We start from the raw sequence: 22552 nt of genomic DNA on the forward strand, positions 1-22552 counted from the left end.
GTAAAACAGACCACCTCTAAACTTTAGCTGTCATCGCTAACAGATATTAATAGAGCTGTATTATGGTTTTTAGGGGTTTTGCACCCCTAACCCCCACTGAAGTGAAAGGTCTACTGCATTGTTCTATTACTGAAAACTACGAGGGTTGGATGAAAAGTAATGCCTCCACCTTCGTTACTTTTGTTTGGATGGGAATATTTTAATAATGCAGAAATAATCCTTTGAATGTGCTCTTTAACTACCACTATTCATTTTGCCACATAATCACCAGACAATTTGATACATTTCTGCCAACGATGAACAAGTTTTCTGAAGCCGTCACAGAAGAAGTCAACACTCTGTTTCTGCAACCGTCTCACAGAACCCATCATGCACCGATCTTCTGATAGCCAAGCAAAGCAATAATGTGACCCACACGTTCTTGTGAAATGCCGATTATGCTTGAAATTTCTCTCTGATACAATGATCGTCCTGAATCAACCTGTCAACCTTTTGCTTGTGAAACTCAGTGGTTGCTGTCACAGGATGTCCAACTCTGTCATGCAAGTCAGATGTTCCCACCTCAACATCCTTAAACTTACTTGCCCAACGACGCACAGGACTCACATCAACACAATCACCCTAAACAGCTTGCATTCTCTGATGAATCTCCTTTGGGGTGACACCTTCTGCTGTCAAGAATTCAATGACTGCACATTGCTTAAGTCGTATTGACTGACCGTCTGCACAGGGTTCCATACTTGGCACTTTAACAACACAACCATTCAATGCCAAGGCTTCTCCGTCTGCACAGGGTTGCATACTTCGTACTTTAACAACACAACCGTTCATTCTAAGGCTTCCATCAAATTGAACTGTAGAGGAGAGTCTCCTGAACAAGCCAGTACCTGCTGCAGACCAGGAGGAGTTACAAAGGTGGAGGCATTACTTTTCATTCAACCCTTGTAAAAAGCTGCAGTTGATGCTCAATATGTTGTGCTGAATGGCATCACTAAAACCTGTCCCTTGTAACATCACTATGGTCCACATCTTGTGAGTTCGCAAATGATTGTCCTTCTTATGAGTCTTTCTATGCCCTCAGGCACCCGCTGCCCTTCCAAAGCCCTTCTTACCTCATTAGAAGCAAATCTGATCCCAGGCAAAGCCCTTAAGCTGGACACCGTAGCTCAGCAGAGGCTCTGGCTGCTATGGCACAAATCAAGCAGAAGAAAGAGAGCCCTTTCCTTGTTGAGGAGCAGGCAGCGTCCTTCTCTGCAGGGCTGTCGCGTCTCTGCTTCTGAGTAAGGCACCAATGTGGCCATAGCTTCACCTGTCAAGAATATGCCACCTCCTGCACTCGCACTGCGCTCTTTTGTGAGCTGCAAAATGTTTTATTGTAGGGCGCGGGAGGTCCAGGGTCCCTCCCAAAAAAAAAAAGCTTTCTGCGCAATCCAGGAATTTGTTTTCAGGCACCGAACCTCATAGGTCCACATTTCATTTTTCTCCTCCAAATGTTCAGCTGATCTTTGTTACAGTACTTAAAATCATAGAGTTGGAAGAGACCTCATGGGCCATCCAGTCCTACCCCCTGCCAAGAAGCAGGAAAATCGCATTCAAAACACCCCCAACAGATGTCCATCCATTCTTGAGCGTGACAGACTCACTAAGATACATCGAAAGCCCTGCAAGCACGTGGCAGTTCGGCTGCCCTGTACAGTTGCCCAGTGCTCCACATCTGGCCTTGCCTCCCCCCACTCTGAGGAGGAAAAGAAGGGTTTGGGGAGGGTCTCCTGCCACACTCTGGAGACTAATACAAAGAAGGGATTCCCTGAAATGCAAAAGGAAGAGGCCACTATAACTAGAAATGTAATCCAATAATATAAACTATAAAACAGTAATTTCTATATATGCTACTAGCTTTGCCCGGCCCCGCGTTGCTGTGGCTTATGGGAATCCTGTGTTGGCCAGGTGGAATAGCAGTGAATAGCCTTGCAGTCTCAAAGCCTGGCCGTTTTCTGGAGTAGCTGGAGCTTTTTGTTGTATGAACGTAGAGGCATGGATGAGGGGTTGTGCTGCCAAGTTTAGTGTTTCTGGGATGTGTAGTTTTGTTGTTTTGCCCTAGGCCGAAATTTCATTACCCTTTTATATATATAGATTGTTCTAGAACATTCAATGTATAGCCAAGGATGATAAAAATTCAAAATATACTAAATGCTTCACAAAAAAAATCACTAACTTGGACTTTTAGATGTGGACTCACAATTAGTGATTTATACAGTCCTCCATGTGAAACATGAACTCTGGTGGTCATTGGACTCACAAACTCTGAATATAGAGTTCTACTTTCTATGAATGTATGTGTGTTGGTAACACACTGATTATATCTTGGTTTAGAGACGTGTTTTGTGAAGCATTTAGTATATTTTGATTCTTTATCATCCTTGACTGTACATTGAATGTTCTATGACAATAGCATACATAGAAATTGTATGCGGGGCCGCGTTGTGGCGCAGCTGGCTAGTAACCAGCTGCTATAAATCACTACTGACTGAGAGGTCATGAGTTCGAAGCCCGGGTCGGGTTAAGCCTCCGACCATTAATAGCCCCGGCTTGCTGTTGACCTATGCAGCCCCGAAAGACAGTTGCACCTGTCAATTAGGGAAATTTAGGGACACTTTATGCGGGAGGCTAATTTACAACACCATAAAACTGCCAGCAAAACACGAGGAAAGGAATGAGGAAGTACAGCCACTACTGGACGGTGAAGCAACAGCTCCCCCTGTGGCTGGAATCGTGAAGCTGGAAAAATGTTTAAAAAATGCCTCTGAGTCTCTCTAATGTATGTTGTTTGTCTTTTGGCATTGAATGTTTGCCATATATGTGTTCATTGTAATCCGCCCTGAGTCCCCTTCGGGGTGAGAAAGAAGGGCGGAATATAAATACTGCAAATAAATAAATAAATAAATAAATTACTGTTTTATAGTTTATACAACGCCCACAGCTCGGACCAGGCTCACGGCTGGGTTTTTAAGGCCCCGTGGAGGTTCTTGACGTGATGTTTTGTTGTATCAATCTAGAGGCGTGGATGATGGGTTGTGTTGTCAAATTTTGAGGTTGGGGGGCTTTTAGTTTTGTTGTTTTGTTTGGCGCCACGATTCCATCACTCTTTTATATATATAGATTATTGGATTACATTTCTAGTTATAGTGGCCTCTTCCTTTTACACTCTGGAGACTCCCAGGTGCCCCAAAAGAGGACCAGTGTGCAGAACCACGAAGCTTCCCTTCTTGGACGACTGGCTTTTCTCTTCCAGACAAACCTGTAGCCCAGCTTCAGCCCCACGTAATTCTTGGCTGTAGAAGAATGCATGGAGCAAGGATGGAGCAAGTGTGGAAGGCAGTGGGCCCTGCTTTTTTAAAGGGCGTGCGGAGTGGCTTCTGCTGCGCATCGCTGCCTGCTAGGAAGGGGCTGGACTAGATGGCCCCCAGGTCTATGAGCCCACAATGTGCTCTGTGCAGCAGAGCGGAAAAGGGGGAAAACGCTATGGACCTCCAAGTCTGGACAAAGCCAGGTGGAGGGAAAGGAGATGGCTTGTGCCATACTAAGGAGTGTCAGGGAAATCGGCTTTCCCACCACCCCCTCGCCCTCCCCCCAAATAAATAAATAAGCCACTCCAGAGGTAGGGCATCCAGGGTTTCCTTTCCCCACAAAAGTCCTCATCGGTGGATCAGTCAACTGCGACGACGCAAGCAACTTCCGCCAGGCCCTCCAGAGACGCCCTATGCGTAAGGAATAAGCAAGCAGCTTGGGCCGCTCTGGGGCGGGTCCATCAAGGGCCGGGGCTCAGTCCGGCAGCATCTGCTCCAGCTCCTCCTCGTCCAGGCGGTTGGTGGCCACAATGTGGTCCAGCTGCTGCATGTAGCGCTCCAGGTCCAGCATGAAGTGGGGGATGCGGGCCTTCTCCAGCGCCCCGAGGTCCTTCAGCCGCTCCACGTCTTCGTAGGAGACCTGCAATCATAGAATCATAGAGTTGGGAGAGACCTCATGGGCCATCCAGTCCAACCCCATTCTTCCAAGCAGAAAATCGCATTCAAAGCATCCTCGGCTGATGGCCATCCAGCCCATTGGGGTTCTCCCTCAGAGCTTGCATTGCGGCCCCGAGTGGGTCATTAATAATAATAATAATAAAACTTTATTTATACCCTGCCACCATCTCCCCGCGGGGACACGGGGCAGCTTACATGGGACAGCGGCCCAAACAACATAAGAACAAAATATAAGCAACACAACACAATCTATATATATAAAAGGGTAATGAAATTTCGGCCTAGGACAAAACAAAACTACACATCCCAGAAACACTAAACTTGGCAGCACAACCCCTCATCCATGCCTCTACGTTCATACAACAAACAGCTCCAGCTACTCCAGAATACGGCCAGGCTTTGAGACTGCAAGGCTATTCACTGCTATTCCACCTGGCCAACAAAGGATTCCCATAAGCCACAGAAACACGTGGCCGGGCACAGCTAGTCACAATATAAAAAGATAAAACAGTAATACAACATATTAATGTAAACCATGTAATCATTGCCACCACTGCCCTCCCCACTCTCTGCCTGTCTCCTTTTTTTGTATACATTTCTATTGTGGTATGAGAGAGACAAAAGAAACAACATACGATCTTCAAGATTCGACAATCCAGATGCAAGTATTGTTTCCCCATTCCCACCTGTGAACCCCTGTCCATGACTTCCAACACCATGCCATATGGAACCAGTATCTGACAAAAATCGTCCTTACACTAATAGATCCCCTGTTTGGCTATTTGAAAATATATTTTTGCCTTCTTTTTTAAATACCCAAAGGCCAGTGTCCATTTGAGAGCGAACTTGTCTTTGTGTCCTCCTCTTATGCCATTTGGATATACAGTAGAGTCTCACTTATCCAACATAAACAGGCCGGCAGAACATTGGAGAAGTTAAAATGTTGGATAATAAGGAGGGATTAAGGAAAAGCCTATTAAATATCAAATTCCATGATTTTACAAATGAAGCCCCAAAACATAATGTTTTACAACAGATTTGACAGAAAAAGCAGTTCAATATACAGCAATGTTATGTAGTAATTACTGTATTTACAAATTTAGCACCAAAACATCACAGTGTATTGAAATGATTGACTACAAAAACATTGACTACTAAAAGGCAGACTGCATTGGACAATCCAGAATGTTGGATAAGCGAATGTTGGATAAGTGAGACTCTACTGTACTCTACTTCTTAATTCTTTTCCCCCTCTTCCACAATTTTGCTATAATGATTCTCACGGCCACATAACTATACTGGCAAATTCCTACATCATCTCTGCCCATTCTCTCCTGAAACAAGACCAGTAAGTACATTTCTGGGGTTTTTCTTAATTTTCTTAGCCATCGTTTTGCACTGCCCGTCTCCTTCCCAGGCTCACCTTCCCCAGCGCGGCCAGCAAGTGGAAGTCGATGGTCTGCCGGTGCCTCAGGATGCGGAGAATCCCGTCCAGGTAGACCTGGTCTTTGCTGAAGCAGCCTGGGGGAGGGAGGGAGGGATATGTTTCTGAATTTATTGTGTCAATCAATCAATCACATTTTATTGATTAGCCCATTGGCCGTATCAAAACATTTAGCACATAGACATACATACAACATACAACCCGTGGTACAAAAGAAGTTAAAATAAACAAGCTGTTAATAAGATCCCGTTCAGGATTCTGGCCGGCCTTTTTTTTGGGGCGGGGGGGGGGGGCATAAAGATATAATGAAGTTTATTTGGCAAAAAAAGAAGAAAGGAAACCCAGAATTAAAGTAAAATACATGATTGATAAAAGAAAGAGAGGAGGTCTAGCTATACCTGATTTAAAACTATACTTTGAGGCGGCAGCACTATTGTGGGCCAAAGATTGGGCAAAACTTGAAAATAGCCAAATTTTTGAATCTGAAGGGAATAGACCTGAGATTAGGGTGGTACTCTTATCTCTGGTATGAAAAAAAAAAGATAGAAAATAATTTTGTTTTATAAGGTCCTCAATTCTTAAGATATGGGAGAAATATAAAAAAAAGTTATATGAAAAAACACCATTATGGATATCACCATTAGAGGCCTCCCAAAGAAGAAGAATAGGGTGGGGAAATTGGCTTAAATATAAAGATCTATTAATAATAAAAATGGGAATTGGGCACTAAAAACACAACAGGAAATGAGTGGGAGGGAGGGGACATTGGGCTTCCTGCCAGACCGTGGCGGGTGCGGGCCCCCTCCTCCCCCCCTTGCCTGACCCGACCCCCTAACCTGGCCCCGAGGTGTCGGCCTGGCCGCGCTTGGCCCGCACGCAGTACTCCCAGCGCACGTTGGCGTCGCGCACAAAGGGCTCCAGCTGCTGGAAGAGCTCGACGAAGGAGAGGTGCCCGGCCTGGTAGACGGTGTAGTAGAGGAGGGCGGCCCGCCAGAGGAAGGGCTGCTTGCGGAAGAGGACGCTGTGGATGCTGGCCAGGCCCTCCTCCGTGGGGTTGGCCGCCTGCAGACCAAACTGTTGCCGGCCCTCAGGGGTGTGCCACGGCTGCCGCGCGTTGTTCACCCCACGGATGTAGTGTGTGCCTGCAAAGGGGGTACGGGGGAGAGGAGAGGACAGGAGTTTATTTTAAACCCAGTTCAGACCCGAAATGGTTTAGAACAGGGGTCCTCAAACTTTTAAAACAAAGGGCCGGTCCACAATCCTTCAGACTGTTGAGGGGCCAAATTATCATTTGGAAAAAAAACTGAACAAATTCCTATGCATACTGCACATATCTTATTTGTAGTGCAAAACAACAACAATAACAATGAAAGAACAATACAATATTTAAAAATGAAAACAAATTTAACCAACATAAACCTATCAGGCTTTCAATAGGCAGTGTGGGTCTGATTCTGGCAAATGAGATAGTCAGGTTAATTAGGATTGTTGTTGTTGTTGTTGTGTCCTCAAGTCATTTCAGACTCTGGGGGAGTCTAAAATTTAGTCTAAGTCTAAAATTTATTTATTCATTTACTACATTTATATCCCACCCTTCTCACCCCAAAGGGAACTCAGAGCAGATGTATGTACACACAATATATTATAATTATTAGTATTATATGATTAAAACTAATATAAAATATATTATAAATGAGGCCGGGGGCCAGGTATATGACCTTGGAGGGCCGCATCCGGCCCCCGGGCCTTAGTTTGGGGACCCCTGGTTTAGAACAACAATTATTTACCTATACAGTTTTGAATATATAAGTTATTGTCACATTTGTAATATACAAGGGATTATATTACAATGGAGCCCCAGTGGCGAAGTGCGTTAAAGCACTGAGCTGGAGACCGAAAGGTGCCAGGTTCAAACCCCGGGAGCAGCGTGAGTGGCCACTGTTAGCTCCAGCTCCTGCCAACCTAGCAGTTCGAAAACATGCCAATGTGAGTAGATCAATAGATACCGCTCCGGCGGGAAGGTAACAACACTCCATGCAGTCATGCCAGTGGCTACATGACCTTGGAGGTGTCTACGGACAACGCCGGCTCTTCGGCTTAGAAATGGAGATGAGCACCAACCCCCAGAGTCAGACATGACTGGACTTAACGTCAGGGGAAACCTTTACCTTTACCTATATTACAATAGAAGTGTATAATTTGAACACAACTTACCTTGTATTATATTATATACCATACTTTTCCTTTTTGCTGTGTATTATAGACATCTGTGCATACAGCCTCAACGCAGAGCAGCCAGGTGCTCAGGAAAGCCCCCCCCCCCCAGCCTGCCCCACCCATCACACAGGCTCTGCCCCCTCCCTCCCTCGCACCCCAGGCCCACCCCATGCCCGCCAGGCAGGAGCGCCCCAGACTGACCGATTTCGTGGCGCAGCATCCCCTCCAGCCAGTTCTGCCGGGCCCCCGAGAGGTTGATGGCCAGCGTGGGGCGGCTGTTCTCCACCATCATCACGGCCTGCGAGAGGAGGTCCTCCGTCAGCTGAACCACCACCTGGAAGAGGCACAGGGAGAGGAAGAGCAAGCTGCACCCCCCAGGCACCCCAGGAAGGCTGGCTTGGACAGTCAAGGCAAAGGGGAGCCGCATTGACCATCAAATGCTAGCGAGAAGGCTCAGCTGAGGCCTTGCGACAGAGGGAGTGGGAATGAAGCCCTGAAGGCATCTCTGGCCTAGCATGGAGGACCAGCCCCATCTCCACCCCATGGTAGGGCACTTGTTATACCCCAGCCACTTTTGGGTTCTGAACCTGGTTCAGAAATGAACTTTGACCAGGATGAAGCTTATTCTGACTTTTTGCCCAGTTCTCCGAGCTCCTTCCAATTACAGACCCCAGCTGTGAATAGCTCCGATGCTTCCTTAATTGGGAGAGATACTGAAAACATGACTCCCGTGGAAGAACCAGATGTTCCGAGTTCCCCAGGGAATGTATCCTTTAACAGAAGGGAGTTTTTGCATCGCCAGAGATCAGTAAAACAGGAGCTTCGAAGGAGTCAACGATTGGCATCTAGAGGGGATAATGGATAGGAGATTTCCTTGGGAACCTTTGGGGAGTTGGTTTCCCTTCGCTTTGATTAGATCTAAGTTCCATAAAAGTGTCTTGCACTGTGAACAATTCGTGGTGTCAACGTAGCGACTTCTGAGAACACTTCACCGTTTCCAGTTCCCTGATTTCACCAAGCCAAGTCTTCTGTTCCTGGCGGCCAAGCCGAGTTGCGACTCCCGATTTAATCCGGAGTAAATTCACGTCCTTGCCTTGTTCCTGAATCCGGATTGCTTTCAGCTTCGACCTCTGCCTGCCTTGATATCCAAGACTTCCTAGTGACTTTGGACCTTGTTATTCACTTCTGCTTTCTTGTTGTTTCCCCGCTCAAGAACTTCCCAACAGTTTTGAGTGTGTTTCGGTTTCTGGACTTTGGACAATAATATTGGACATATCTCTTCAACTCTTTGGAATAATCCATACAATTTCTTAAAGGACTATTGTTCACTCATCCTTTCCACTTATTCTTTCCTGAATTTATTATTGTTTTAATAAAGATATTATATGATTATTGGTCTCTGTTTGGTTTCCAGTGCTCACGCTGCCTTGGGGTGCAACAGCACTCATGGGCACCATCCATCCCACCTGTCACTGAAGAATGAATGAGGGACAGGCTCTTTGGACAGGGCTCACGCTCAGGACACAAGCTGGACGGCCACTTGTTCACCTGCGGAGTGGAGGGCCTTTGAGGGGACAATGTTGGACCCCTGGCCATCCTTTTGCCCATCCCAATTGGAGACAGAGTTGAAGGAGAAATGAATAGATTAAGCAATGGGACAAAAGGCAAGAAGAGGGCCGAGAAATCCATACCATGTTTTATTCCAGATTTTCAAGGTGGTTGAGATAGTGTTCGGAGCACTGGAGGGTTTAGAGATGCCTTGGGATAACACTTCTGCAGGCATTTCTAGGTCTCCCAACCTATATGATGCCCGGGCTGTGGCGCAGGCTGGTGAGCAGCCAGCTGCAACAAATCACTCTGACCAAGAGGTCATGAGTTCGAGGCCAGCTTGGAGCCTGCGTTTGTCTCTGTCTTTGTTCTATGTTAAGGCATTGAATGTTTGCCTTATATGTGCAATGTGATCCGCCCTGAGTCCCCTTCGGGGTGAGAAGGGCGGAATATAAATACTGTAAATTAAATAAATAAATAAATAAACGTCCAAAGACATCACACCTTGAGAGTCCTAACACTTATCTAGACCTCTATAGATCCTCCGAAAGGACCGTAAAGTTACTCTGGAGGGATTTAAAAAACCTGCAAAAGCAGGCTGTGTGTCCGTGCAAACCTTTGTGAATGAATGTCCATCGGGACACATTCCAGGAGGCATACCTCCTTTCCCCAATGCCTTTTCCTGTTGGTATTCTCACCTCCCCAGAGCAGCCCTCCTTCTGCAGGTACTTCCGGATGACCGACCAGATCTGGCCCTTGCTGAGCAGCTTCCCGCCGTTGATGGCCTCAAAGTCCTCGTAGGTGCCGTACCGGTCCAGGACAGCATGCATGATGCGCAGCGCCTCCGGGAAAGACAAAGACACTCAGCCTCCGATAGGCTCCCACGGAAACCAGGCACCCCACCCACCCACCCACAAAAAGAGACCCCCAAAGAGGCAGACCCACTTGCCAGGTAGATTCTGCCAAGGACAGGGGACGTGGGTGAAGAACTCTGAGAAAGATCCTCTTGGGAAAGGCACCCTCCTGGTCCACTCTACACAGCATCTATGTGAGGGGACTGTGAGTTTTAAAGGCACTTTTAAGTGTATTGATTGTATTTTTTAATCTGTTTTTACTGCACAGTATTATAAAATTGTTGTTTTTTAATCAATTTTGTATTGCACTTTTAAAACTTGCCTCCTCAAGTCCCTATGGAGAGAAAGGTGGGGTATAAATAAAGTTAATAATAACAATAATAATAATAATAATAATAATAATAATAATAATAATAATAATAATAATAATTCATCATTCACTGCTCCCTCGCAGTGATGTTGACCGGCTAGAAGATCAAGGGGCAGAGGACTCTTACAAGTAAAACAAGCAGTCAAAGAAGAACATGCCTTGGCAGAATATGTCAAGCAAAGTGAAGAACCTGCTTTGATTGAAGTCAAAAATCAGAAACTCCTCAAAGCACAGCAGACAAAAAACCAGTACAAGAAAACCGCACTACAAACTAGAGCTGACAGCTGGCACAACAAAACACTGCATGGAAAGTTCCTTGACAAAATTGAAGGAAAAGCTGATAAGGAGAAGACCTGGCTCTGGCTCACGAATGGGACCCTGAAGAAGGAGACAGAAGGCCTGATCCTTGCAGCCCAGGAGCAAGACATCAGGACAAAGGCAATTCAGGCCAAGATCGAAAAATCAGCTGATGACCCAAAATGCAGACTGTGCAAGGAAACCAACGAAACCATTGATCATATCCTCAGCTGCTGTAAGTAAATTGCACAGACAGACTACAAACAGAGGCACACTATGTGGCCCAAATGATTCATTGGAACTTATGCCTCAAGTACCACCTCCCAGCAGCAAAGAACTGGTGGGATCACAAACCTGCAAAAGTATTGGAAAATGAGCACACAAAGATACTGTGGGACTTCCGAATCCAGACTGACAAAGTTCTGGAACACAACACACCAGACATCACGGTTGTGGAAAAGAAAAAGGTTTGGATCATTGATGTCACCATCCCAGGTGACAGTCGCATTGATGAAAAACAACAGGAAAAACTCAGCCGCTCTCAGGACCTTAAGATTGAACTTCAAAGACTCTGGCAGAAACCAGTGCAGGTGGTCCCGTTGGTGATGGGCACATTGGGTGCCGTGCCAAAAGATCTCAGCCGGCATTTGGAAACAATAGACATTGACAAAATTGTGATCTGTCAGCTGCAAAAGGCCACCCGACTGGGATCTGCGAGCATCATCCGAAAATACATCACAGAGTCCTAAACGCTTGGGAAGTGTTCGACTTGTGATTTTGTGATACGAAATCCAGCATGTCTATCTTGTTTGCTGTGTCATACAATAAAATAATAATAATAATAATAATAATAAGTAATAATAATAATAAATAATCATCATCAGCCCCCCAAATGGCTGGAGGCCCCAAGTTGGGGGGAAAACACATTCTGCTCCTGTTTCTCCTCTGTGAGAACTGAGTGCGGCCTCCAAGATGCTGAGCTCCAACCTGAGAAGAAGTTCAGCACCTTGGAGAGCTCTGCAGAGCCAGCCTGCCTCCTCCTGCCTTTTCCTACCTCGCTCAGGTACATTGCAAAGCAACAAAGGAGGCAAGGAGCACGTTCCTAGTCTAGCTTGCCACCTTAAGATTCTTTTGGAATCATTTTACTTTATTATTGTTGTTGTTGAGACTGGATGGCCATCTGTTGGGGTACTTTGTGCTTTTCCTGCATGAGGGCAGAATAAAAGGAGCTGGACTAGATGGCCCATGAATCTATGATTCTTATTATTATCAAGCAGGGCCTGACTGGCCATCTGCTAGGACAGTAGTTCTCAACCTTCCTAATGCCGTGATCCCTTGTTGTGGTGACCTCCAACCATAACATAATTTCCGTTGCTACTTCATAACTGTAATTTTGCTACTGTTATGAATCATAATGTAAATATCTGATATGCAGGATGTATTTTCCTTCATGGGATCAAATACAGTAGAGTCTCACTTATCCAAGCTAAATGGGCCGGCAGAAGCTTGGATAAACGAATATCTTGGATAATAAGGAGGGATTAAGGAAAAGCCTATTAAACATCAAAATAGGTTATGATTTTAAATCTCAGTTTCCCACTTTCTATACAATCAAATGTTCTCACTCTTTCGATGTTAATTTACTCTATCTTATAAGGCAAAACTTCAATAAAATATATATATTAAAAATATAGGTTATGATTTTACAAATTAAGCACCAAAACATCATGTTATACAACAAATTTGACAGAAAAAGTAGTTCAATACGCAGTGATGTTATGTTGTAATTACTGTATTTACGAATTTAGCACCAAAATATCACGATATATTGAAAACATTGACTACAAAAATGGCTTGGATAATTATATATTACATTTAATATATAATATATAATTTATATTATTATATTATATTATTAGTAGTATAATATTGTATTACATTATAATATTATTATCAATATTATAAGTATATACAATATATTATATATTTATAAATTATTGTATATTTTATTTATATATATATATATATATGTGTGTGTGTGTGTGTGTAAAATTAGCATAGCATGTTGCTATGGCACAGGAGACAAGATGGAACATTTTCCTGGCTCTCAGGTGAGTATGATGTCTTCCTGGCATGATGTATGATGTATGTGTATGATGTTTTGGAGTTGTAGATGTATGACGTATGAGTATGATGTTTTGGAGTGGTAGATGTATGATATATGAGTATGATGTTTTGGAGTTGTAGATGTATGATGTATGAGTATGATGTTTTGGAGTTGTAGATGTATGATGTATGAGTATGATGTTTTGGAGTTGTAGATGTATGACGTATGATGTATGATGTATGAGTATGATGTATTGGAGTTGTAGATGTATGATGTATGAGTATGATGTTTTGGAGTTGTAGATGTATGACGTATGATGTATGATGTATGAGTATGATGTATTGGAGTTGTAGATGTATGATGTATGAGTATGATGTTTTGGAGTTGTAGATGTATGACGTATGAGTATGATGTATGAGTATGATGTATTGGAGTGGTAGATGTATGATATATGAGTATGATGTTTTGGAGTTGTAGATGTATGACGTATGAGTATGATGTTTTGGAGTTGTAGATGTATGACGTATGATGTATGATGTATGAGTATGATGTATTGGAGTTGTAGGTGTATGATGTATGAGTATGATGTTTTGGAGTTGTAGATGTATGATGTATGTGTATGATGTTTTGGAGTTGTAGATGTATGACGTATGAGTATGATGTTTTGGAGTGGTAGATGTATGATATATGAGTATGATGTTTTGGAGTTGTAGATGTATGACGTATGATGTATGATGTATGAGTATGATGTATTGGAGTTGTAGATGTATGATGTATGAGTATGATGTTTTGGAGTTGTAGATGTATGACATATGAATATGATGTTTTGGAGTTGTAGATGTATGACGTATGACGTATGGGTATGATGTTTTGGAGTTGTAGATGTATGACGTATGACGTATGGGTATGATGTTTTGGAGTTGTAGATGTATGACGTATGAGTATGATGTTTTGGAGTTGTTGATGTATGTTGTATGATGTATGAATAAGATGTTTTGGAGTGGTAGATGTATGATGTATGAATATGATGTTTTGGAGTTGTAGATGTATGATGTATGAGTATGATGTTTTGGAGTTGTAGATGTATGACATATGAATATGATGTTTTGGAGTTGTAGATGTATGACGTATGAGTATGATGTTTTGGAGTTGTTGATGTATGTTGTATGATGTATGAATAAGATGTTTTGGAGTGGTAGATGTATGATGTATGAATATGATGTATTGGAGTTGTAGATGTATGATGTATGAGTATGATGTTTTGGAGTTGTAGATGTATGACATATGAATATGATGTTTTGGAGTTGTAGATGTATGACGTATGACGTATGGGTATGATGTTTTGGAGTTGTAGATGTATGACGTATGACGTATGGGTATGATGTTTTGGAGTTGTAGATGTATGACGTATGAGTATGATGTTTTGGAGTTGTTGATGTATGTTGTATGATGTATGAATAAGATGTTTTGGAGTGGTAGATGTATGATGTATGAATATGATGTTTTGGAGTTGTAGATGTATGACGTATGATGTATGATGTATGAGTATGATGTTTTGGAGTTGTAGATGTATTTATTTATTTATTTATTTCCAATATTTCTACCCCGCCCTTCTCCCCGAGGGGACTCAGGGCGGCTTACACAACTGGTAGGATCACTACCAGTACATCATAATACAATAAAATAAGAGTAAAACAGTTAAATAATTAAATAACATAATAAAATACAATATATAAAATTTAAAACAATGCAACACCAAATATATATACCAATCATCCATCAGACCTTGTGCAAAAGCCTTAATCCGATCCATGTCAATGCTAACTGAGTTCATTCATTAAACGCTTGCGCGCATAGCCAGGTCTTCAGCTTCTTCCTGAACCCCAAAAGGGATGGAGCCTGCCGGATGTCACTGGGGAGGGAGTTCCACAGCCGAGGGGCCGCCACCGAGAAGGCCCTGTCTCTCGTCCCCACCAGCCGTGCTTGTATGTATGACATATGATGTATGAGTATGATGTTTTGGAGTTGTAGATGTATGATGTATTGGAGTTGTAGATGTATGATGTATGAGTATGATGTTTTGGAGTTGTAGATGTATGATGTATGAATATGATGTTTTGGAGTTGTAGATGTATGATGTATGAGTATGATGTTTTGGAGTTGTAGATGTATGACATATGATGTATGAGTATGATGTTTTGGAGTTGTAGATGTATGACGTATGAGTATGATGTTTTGGAGTTGTAGATGTATGACATATGATGTATGAGTATGATGTATTGGAGTTGTAGATGTATGATGTATGAGTATGATGTTTTGGAGTTGTAGATGTATGATGTACGAGTATGATGTTTTGGAGTTGTAGATGTATGACGTATGATGTATGAGTATGATGTTTTGGAGTTGTAGATGTATGACGTATGATGTATGAGTATGATGTTTTGGAGTTGTAGATGTATGATGTATGAGTATGATGTTTTGGAGTTGTAGATGCATGATGTATGAGTATGATGTTTTGGAGTTGTAGATGTATGACGTATGATGTATGAGTATGATGTTTTGGAGTTGTAGATGTATGATGTACGAGTATGATGTTTTGGAGTTGTAGATGCATGATGTATGAGTATGATGTTTTGGAGTTGTAGATGTATGACGTATGATGTACGAGTATGATGTTTTGGAGTTGTAGTTCACCTACACTGAGCCTTCTCAAGGGTTCCTAAGACCACCAGAAATATGTGTTTTCTGATGGTCTTTGGAGACCCCTCTGACACCACCTTGTGACCCCATCAGGGGTCCCGACCCCCAGGTTGAGAAACGCTGTGCTAGGAGGCGCTTGGAGGGCGATTTTCCTGAAAGGAAGGCAGAACAAAGGGGGCTGCGTTAGACATCTCACCTGGGGGAGGAACTGCCCGGAGGCCTCCCGGTACTTGTCGAGCACGGCTGTGGGGAGTGGCTCCTCGTACTGGAACTGGGGGTTGTAGGCGAAGGAGGAGCGGAAGAAGGAGGCCTTCTCCTGCTCCAGGTTGGTGGGGCGCAAGGCCACCAGCAGGCAGGGGCTCCTCCGGCCCTTTCCGCCCTTGTCCCTGGCCAGGTGCGGCAGGGAGCTGGCGCTGCGCAGGAGCCGGCCCCGGGGCTCCCTCCGGTTCACGGCGCAGCTGCTCTCGCTCCGGCGCATCCATCCCCGGGGGGCCGTGTGGGCGGGGGGAGCCAAGGAGGAGGAGGAGTCCGACTCCAGGGAGAGGGAGGGCGACAGCGAGGGGGTCGGAGGGGGGTGCCCGTCATACGGGGCCGGGGGGCACTCTCCCTTGGGCGGGGGGCTCCTCCTCCTCCTCCTCCTCCCGGGGAGGTCTGGGCCGAAGACCCCCAGGCGCGGCGGAGAGGGCGGGCGGAAGGGCCGCCTCCCGGAGTCCAGCACCATCGCGTTCCCGGGCGCCTGGCATCAGCTGTGCAGGGACCTTCCCGGAGAAGGGAGCCTGTGGGAGAGACAAAACGAGAAGAAGATGAAGAGAGGCTAAGCTCAGGGACCGGAAGGAAGGAAGGACGGAAGGAGCAGCAGCAGAGAGAGACCAAGGCCACCATGCTGGGCCTCTTTCTTCAGCACCTTACATGGCCAGAGGAGGAGGAGGATGAAGCGGTTGAGTTTCATCCCTGAACTGCACAAGTCTCTTGTGTCATCAAGTTCCCAGTCCTCTAGTCTAGAGACAGTAACTAGTCTAGAGACAGGGCCAAGCTGAGGGATTCCTTTCCCCACGTTCCTAGGCATGCTTTCCCAAAAAAAGGGCTTTGTCTTTCCTCCTCCTCCTAGCCACTCTCCCCACCTGCCTTTGATGATGCAGCAATCGAATTCGAGGAGGCAATTTCTCCTCCCTGGAGATATCCGACAGGCTCCTACCCTGCTGAGATTTTGATGAGTAAATGACAAAGTTGACATGGCCTGATTTAAGGATGAAGCATGAGGATCTCGGACGAATGGAATTAATTATATATACGTTTTTAAGGTTTTTATAATGTGTTTTAACAATGTTATAAATGGATCTGTTTATATTGTTTCATTTTTATGATTGCATTTTGGGCATTAAATTTTGCCAATTTTTGTAAGCCGCCCTGAGTCCCCTCAGGTGAGAAGGGCGGGATATAAATGTTGTAAATAAATAAATATTGCCCTTCGCTGGCCATGTGGTCATTCGCCTTTGTCTTCTGCCTTCCTTTCTATCTATCTACCGTGTTTCCCTGAAAATAAGACAGTGTCTTATATTAATTTTTGCTCCCAAGGATGCTCTAGGTCTTATTTTCAGGGGATGTCTTATTTTTCCATGAAGAATTCACATTTATAGTTGAACAAAAAAAATTAAACATTTATTATATACTGGACAGTAGTTGTGATCATAAACCAGCATAACCAGACAAACTGTGAATCCTATCAAGAATTTATTGTTACTACCAATATTTCCATGTACAACACTTTATAGTACGTACATTTACCGATCCTGCATGCTCAGGTGTTCTGTTTGGCGGGCCTGCTTCCAAACAAAACCTTTACTAAGTCTTACTTTTGGGGGAGGCCTTATATTTAGCAATTCAGCAAAACCTCTACTAGGTCTTATTTTCTGAGGATGTCTTATTTTAGGGAAAACAGGGTATCTATCTATTTATCTATTAGACATGTCCAAAAAATCGTTTTGAATCGTATATCAGAATTATTTCGGATTATTCTCGCTTTTTGATATGCATTCCGAGACATTGTCTCACAGCGCAACCAGCAATGTAATTCGAACCATTGTTGGCCCATTCTCTAATTGTCTCTTAATGTTTCGTTAATTCCCCCCCCCCCCCAATTTTTTTATATATATATATATATATATATATATATATATATATATATATTTAAAAAATTAATTTTTTTTGTTTCTGCAACCTACCTTGAATGGGAGCTTAGTGCAGCCTAACATGGCTGCCGCTTCCCGGCCAATCAGAAGCTTCCACGATGGACGCAAAGGTGAGGGCTAACGTCCCCTGCGTCCACATGGAAGATTGCCATACAAGCCCAGTGTGTAGCGATTGCGCATGCGCGTCTGCCATTTTAGAAACATTAAGAATCATTACGAATTTTCAGAAATATCCGAAATTTTAGGGTGAAAAAAATCGGAAATACTTTCTATATCGAAGCACCAGCACCCCCTACTTTAGAAACGAGAACTGAAACATTTTTTTCATCGATCGGACATGCCTATTATCTATCTAGGAGGATGCACATTTTGCCTCTCTGTGGGCAAAATGTAACTGCATGGACTTTTTACCTAAGATGAGACTTAGGAAGCTAGATCATCTGACAGCATTTCTATCAAGAATGTATTTCTTTTCCTTCAATGCATACTTTTTGAACTTAGAGTTCTGACTCTGCCGACCTGAGGAATAGAAGCTTATCCCAGCTCATTACAGATAAGCTTCTGCTGGTTATGGAGTTGGCTTGTGGGACTCTGCTATATTTATGGCGGAACCGCCCCAACTGAAGGTTATTTTGAGCCGACCAGCTCAGATTTCCCAACAGGATGGCCAGCCTGAGCCTTTCTCTCCCTCCCTCCCTTCCTGCCCTGGGCAAACTTGGACTTCAACTCCCACAATTCCTCACAGCCTCAGGCCTGACTCACCCCTTAGGCCAGACATGGGGAAACTAAGGCCCGTCACCTGTCTTGCCCTCTATCAGCTCCAGCTCCATGCGGGGACATGAGAGAAGCCTCCCACAAGGATGGTGAAAACATCAAAAACATCTGGGCAAAGTCCCCAGGGCAACATCCTTGCAGACAGCCAATTCTCTCACTCCAGAAGTGACTCAAGTTGCTCCTGGCACACAAACAAAAAAAAAAATTAGAATAATAGAGTTGGAAGAGACCTCATGGGCCATCCAGTCCAACCCCATTCTGCCAAGAAGCAGGAAATCGCATTCAAAGCACCTTCAACAGATGGCCATCCAGCCTCTGCTTAGAAGCCTCCAAAGAAGGAGCCTCCGCCACACTCCGCAGCAGAGAGTTCCACTGCTGAACAGATCTCTCTCACAGTTCTTCCTGATGTTTTTCTTTTGTTTTTATTGTTGTTTGTTTTTATTGTTATTTTAAAGCCAAGTGTATTGTTTTAATCTATTTTTGTAAACTGCTCCGAGCCAAACTGGGAGTAGCGGTATATAAGTTTAATAAATAAATAAATAAAATGTTCAGGTGGAATCTCCTTTCCTGTAGTTTGAAGACATTGTTCCGTGTCTTCATCTCCAGGGCAGCCGAAAACAAGCTTGCTCCCTCCTCCCTAGGACTTCCCCTCACGTATTTATTTATTTTATTTATTTCCAACATTTATATCCCGCCCTTCTCGCCCGAAGGGACTCAGGGCGGTGTACAAAATTGGCAACAATTCGATGCCTACACATAATTAAAACAGCAATGAAAATCCAATTAAAACAATATAAAAATATGATTAAAATCCATTCATCCAAAATCCTTGTGCTGTAGCCGTAAATCAGTCCGGGTCGTCTTTATCATTTAATCTTCTATTTGTAAATAGCCCTCATCATGTCTCCTCCCAGCCTTCTCTTCTGCAGGCTAAACATACCCAGCTCTTTAAGCCGCTCCTCATAGGGCTTGTTCTCCAGACCCTCCCGGCATAAGGATGGGGTGAGCAGCTGGTGTGCCTGCCTGCCCTTCCTTCTGGCCCAGCCCTCTCGGTCAGGCCCACAATGCGGCCCCAAGGCAAAAAGGTTTGCCCATGCCTACTTTAGAAGGTAAATCTCATAGCCAATGGCCCCTTCTGCCAAAGCCTGCCACCCAAGGACCCCAAAGAGAGGAAGTGTCCACTCAACTGCCTTTGAGTCACCTGCAGAGCCAGACCTGGAGGCAGGAGACTGGCCGGGAGGCAGGGGCTGAGGCCCTCCTGGCATCACAATGGGGCTGAGTGGCTGAAGGGGGGGGGGGGGTTCAGAGGGGAGGGGCCAGGGAGGGACCCCAACCCAGAACAGCCAGGTAAAGGCGGGCAAGAGGTGGGGAGGGGTCCTGACTCAGAGAGGAGGGGGTGGGAGGGAAAGAGGAGCCCTTCAGACAAGCCCCTCCCTCTCGTTTCCATCCAAGGAGAGACCCCTCCCTGTATCTGGACCATTGCAGGGAGGGGGGGGATTCCGCTGCCACGAAGGAGAAGACAAAGGGAAGGAAGGAAGGAAGGAAGGAAGGAAGGAAGGAAGGAAGGAAGGAAGGAAGGAAGGACGGAAGGAAGGAAGGAAGGAAGGAAGGAAGGAAGGAAGGAAGGAAGGAAGGAAGGAAGGAAGGAAGGACGGAAGGAAGGAAGGAAGGAAGGAAGGAAGGAAGGAAGGAAGGAAGGAAGGACGGAAGGAAGGAAGGAAGGAAGGAGGGATTCCCAGGCCTTTCCTTCCCTTCTTCCCTCCTTCTTTCTTTCCTTCCTTCCTTCCTTCTTTTATTCCTTCCTTCCTCCCTTCCTTCTTTTATTCCTTTCTTCTTTCCTTCCTTCCTTCTTTCCTTCCTTCCTTCCTTTATTTCTCTCTTCCTCCCTCCCTCCTTCCATCCTTCCTTCTTTTATTCCTTCCTTCCTTCTTTCCTTCCTTCTTTTCTTCCTTCCTTTATTTCTCTCTTCCTCCCTCCCTCCTTCCTTCTATCCTTCCTTCCTTCCTTCCTTTCTTCTCTTCCTCTTTCCTTCCTTCCTTCCTTCTTCTCTTCCTTCCTTCCTTTATTCCCTTCCTTCCTTCCCTCTTTCCTTCCTTCCTTTATTCCCTTCCTTCCTTCCTTCCTTCCTTCCTTCCTTCATTTCTTCTCTTCCTTCCTCCCCCTCCCTCCCTCCTTGACCATTCCCTTACCTGACCCTCCTCCAGATCCAAAGCGGCCCTGCGAGTCTTAGAAGGGGGGGGGGGGGCTGTCTTCTGTGTCGCGCATGCTCAGTCTCCTCGCCTGGCCTCCGGCCCTCCTTGGCCCCACCCTCCCGGCACGGGGCTCGCTCTGCCCGCTTGGAAATATTCCGGGGAGAAAGTACTCTCCGCATCCCGGTCTCCCCAATTGCTTGCCTTGACCCATTGCCCTCCTTCCCTCCCCAGGAAGAAAGAAGGAGGGAGGGAGGGGGGAAGAGAGAGAGAGAATTTTTATTTCGTGTCAAAAGCATTGCATAACAAATACATTTTGAAATGATGAAAAAGCATTGGATGAATGGAGAAAGAGAAAGAAAGGAGAGAGAGAGAGAAAGAAGGAAAGAGTGCATGCCTCACAACCTCTGGGGATGCCTGCCATGTGGGCCATGTGGGTGAATGTTGCATTTAATCACCTTAATTAGCATTGGAAAGGTTCATTGGAATGTTGCACTTAAGGTGATCAGCTGCAACATTCACACTGGCTTTCCAACTGACACAGAGTTCTTCTCACACCCTGGACTTTCCACAGATATATATATATAAACCTTCCTTGCTTAGGGTTGTTGTATGTCTTTCGGGCTGTATGGCCATGTTCCAGAAGCATTCTCTCCTGACGTTTCGCCCACATCTATGGCAGGCATCCTCAGAGGTTGTGAGGTAAGGCATCCTCAGAGGTTGTGAGGTAACCCTTACCTCACAACCTCTGAGGATGCCTGCCATAGATGTGGGCGAAACGTCAGGAGAGAATGCTTCTGGAACATGGCCACACAGCCCGAAAGACATACAACAACCCTGTGATCCTGGCCATGGAAGCCTTCGACAACACATCTTCCTTGCTTAGTTTCTCCATACCTCACCACCTCTGAGGATGCCTGCCATAGATGTGGGCGAAACGTCAGGAGAGAATGCTGCTTCTGGAACATGGCCAGACAGCCCGGAAAACATACAACAACCCTGTGATCCCGGCCATGAAAGCCTTCGACAACTTACAGAACCAATCTTGTTTGTAACTTGGGGACTTCCTGTACTGGGGAGACCTTATATCCCCTTAGATCAGGGGTCCCCAAACTAAGGCCCGGGGGCCAGATGCGGCCCATCGAAGCCATTTATCCGGCCCCCACAGCACAAGGGCAGAAGGGGGTTGGGCTAAATGACCCTATTATTATTATTATTATTATTATTATTATTATTATTATTATTATTATTATTTTATTGTATGACACAGCAAACAAGATAGACATGCTGGATTTCATATCACAAAATCACAAGTCGAACATTTCCCAAGTGTCTAGGACTGTGTGATGTATTTTCGGATGATGCGTGCAGATCCCAGTCGGGTGGCCTTTTGCAGTTGGCAGATCGTAATTTATTATTATTATTATTATTATTATTATTATTATTATTATTATTATTATTATCATTGAGGCTGGGTGGCCATCTGTCAGGGGTGCTTTGTTTGTGCTTTTGGTGTACAGAGGCAGAAGGGGATTGGACTAAATGGCCCAAAGGGTCTCTTCCAACCCTCTTTATTATTATTATTATTATTATTATTATTATTATTATTATTATTAACATTGAGACTGGGAGGCCATCTGTGAGGGGTGTTATGCTTGTTCTTTTTGTGCACAAAGGCAGAAGGGGGTTAGACTCAATGGCCCAAAGGTCTATTATTGTTGTTGTTGTTATTATTATTATTATTATTATTATTGAAATTGAGACTGGGTGGCCATCTGTCAGGGGTGCACAGAGGCAGAAGGGGGTTGGACTCTGGCCCAAGAGGTCTCTTCCAACTC

At 44.7% G+C, this 22552-nt stretch overlaps 1 protein-coding gene across 3 annotated transcripts; it reads right to left on the reverse strand.

Annotated features, from left to right (window-relative positions):
* Window positions 1-1336: 1336 nt before the first annotated feature.
* Window positions 1337-21403, reverse strand: matcap1 (microtubule associated tyrosine carboxypeptidase 1). Of its 3 annotated transcripts, none has more exons than XM_062961762.1 (7): window positions 20715-21403; window positions 15759-16338; window positions 9933-10076; window positions 7888-8020; window positions 6306-6611; window positions 5449-5546; window positions 1337-3987 (listed from the first exon to the last, which is right to left on the reverse strand). In XM_062961762.1, exons 2-7 carry the CDS (start codon window positions 16281-16283, stop codon window positions 3823-3825), a joined length of 1371 nt encoding a protein of 456 aa, XP_062817832.1. In that variant the 5' UTR covers window positions 16284-16338; window positions 20715-21403; the 3' UTR covers window positions 1337-3822. The 3 variants fall into 3 exon arrangements, with proteins under 3 accessions (XP_062817832.1, XP_062817833.1, XP_062817834.1); XM_062961763.1 differs by lacking the exon at window positions 20715-21403 and adding an exon at window positions 19713-20273; XM_062961764.1 differs by lacking the exons at window positions 15759-16338; window positions 20715-21403 and adding an exon at window positions 10180-10302.
* Window positions 21404-22552: the final 1149 nt, after the last annotated feature.

This window comes from Anolis carolinensis, unplaced genomic scaffold (genome assembly GCF_035594765.1).
Source record: "Anolis carolinensis isolate JA03-04 unplaced genomic scaffold, rAnoCar3.1.pri scaffold_9, whole genome shotgun sequence".
Taxonomy (NCBI): domain Eukaryota; kingdom Metazoa; phylum Chordata; class Lepidosauria; order Squamata; family Dactyloidae; genus Anolis; species Anolis carolinensis.

Excerpts from the sequence above, each read along its gene's own strand:
- matcap1 (XM_062961762.1), bottom strand. The coding sequence starts at position 16,283 with ATGGTGCTGGACTCCGGGAGGCGGCCCTTCCGCCCGCCCTCTCCGCCG. Across the intron at positions 10,077-15,758 it reads CCGGGCAGTTCCTCCCCCAG|GCGCTGCGCATCATGCATGC; the intron begins GTGAGATGTCTA and ends TCTTTCCCGGAG. Across the intron at positions 6,612-7,887 it reads GATGCTGCGCCACGAAATCG|GCACACACTACATCCGTGGG; the intron begins GTCAGTCTGGGG and ends CCCCCTTTGCAG.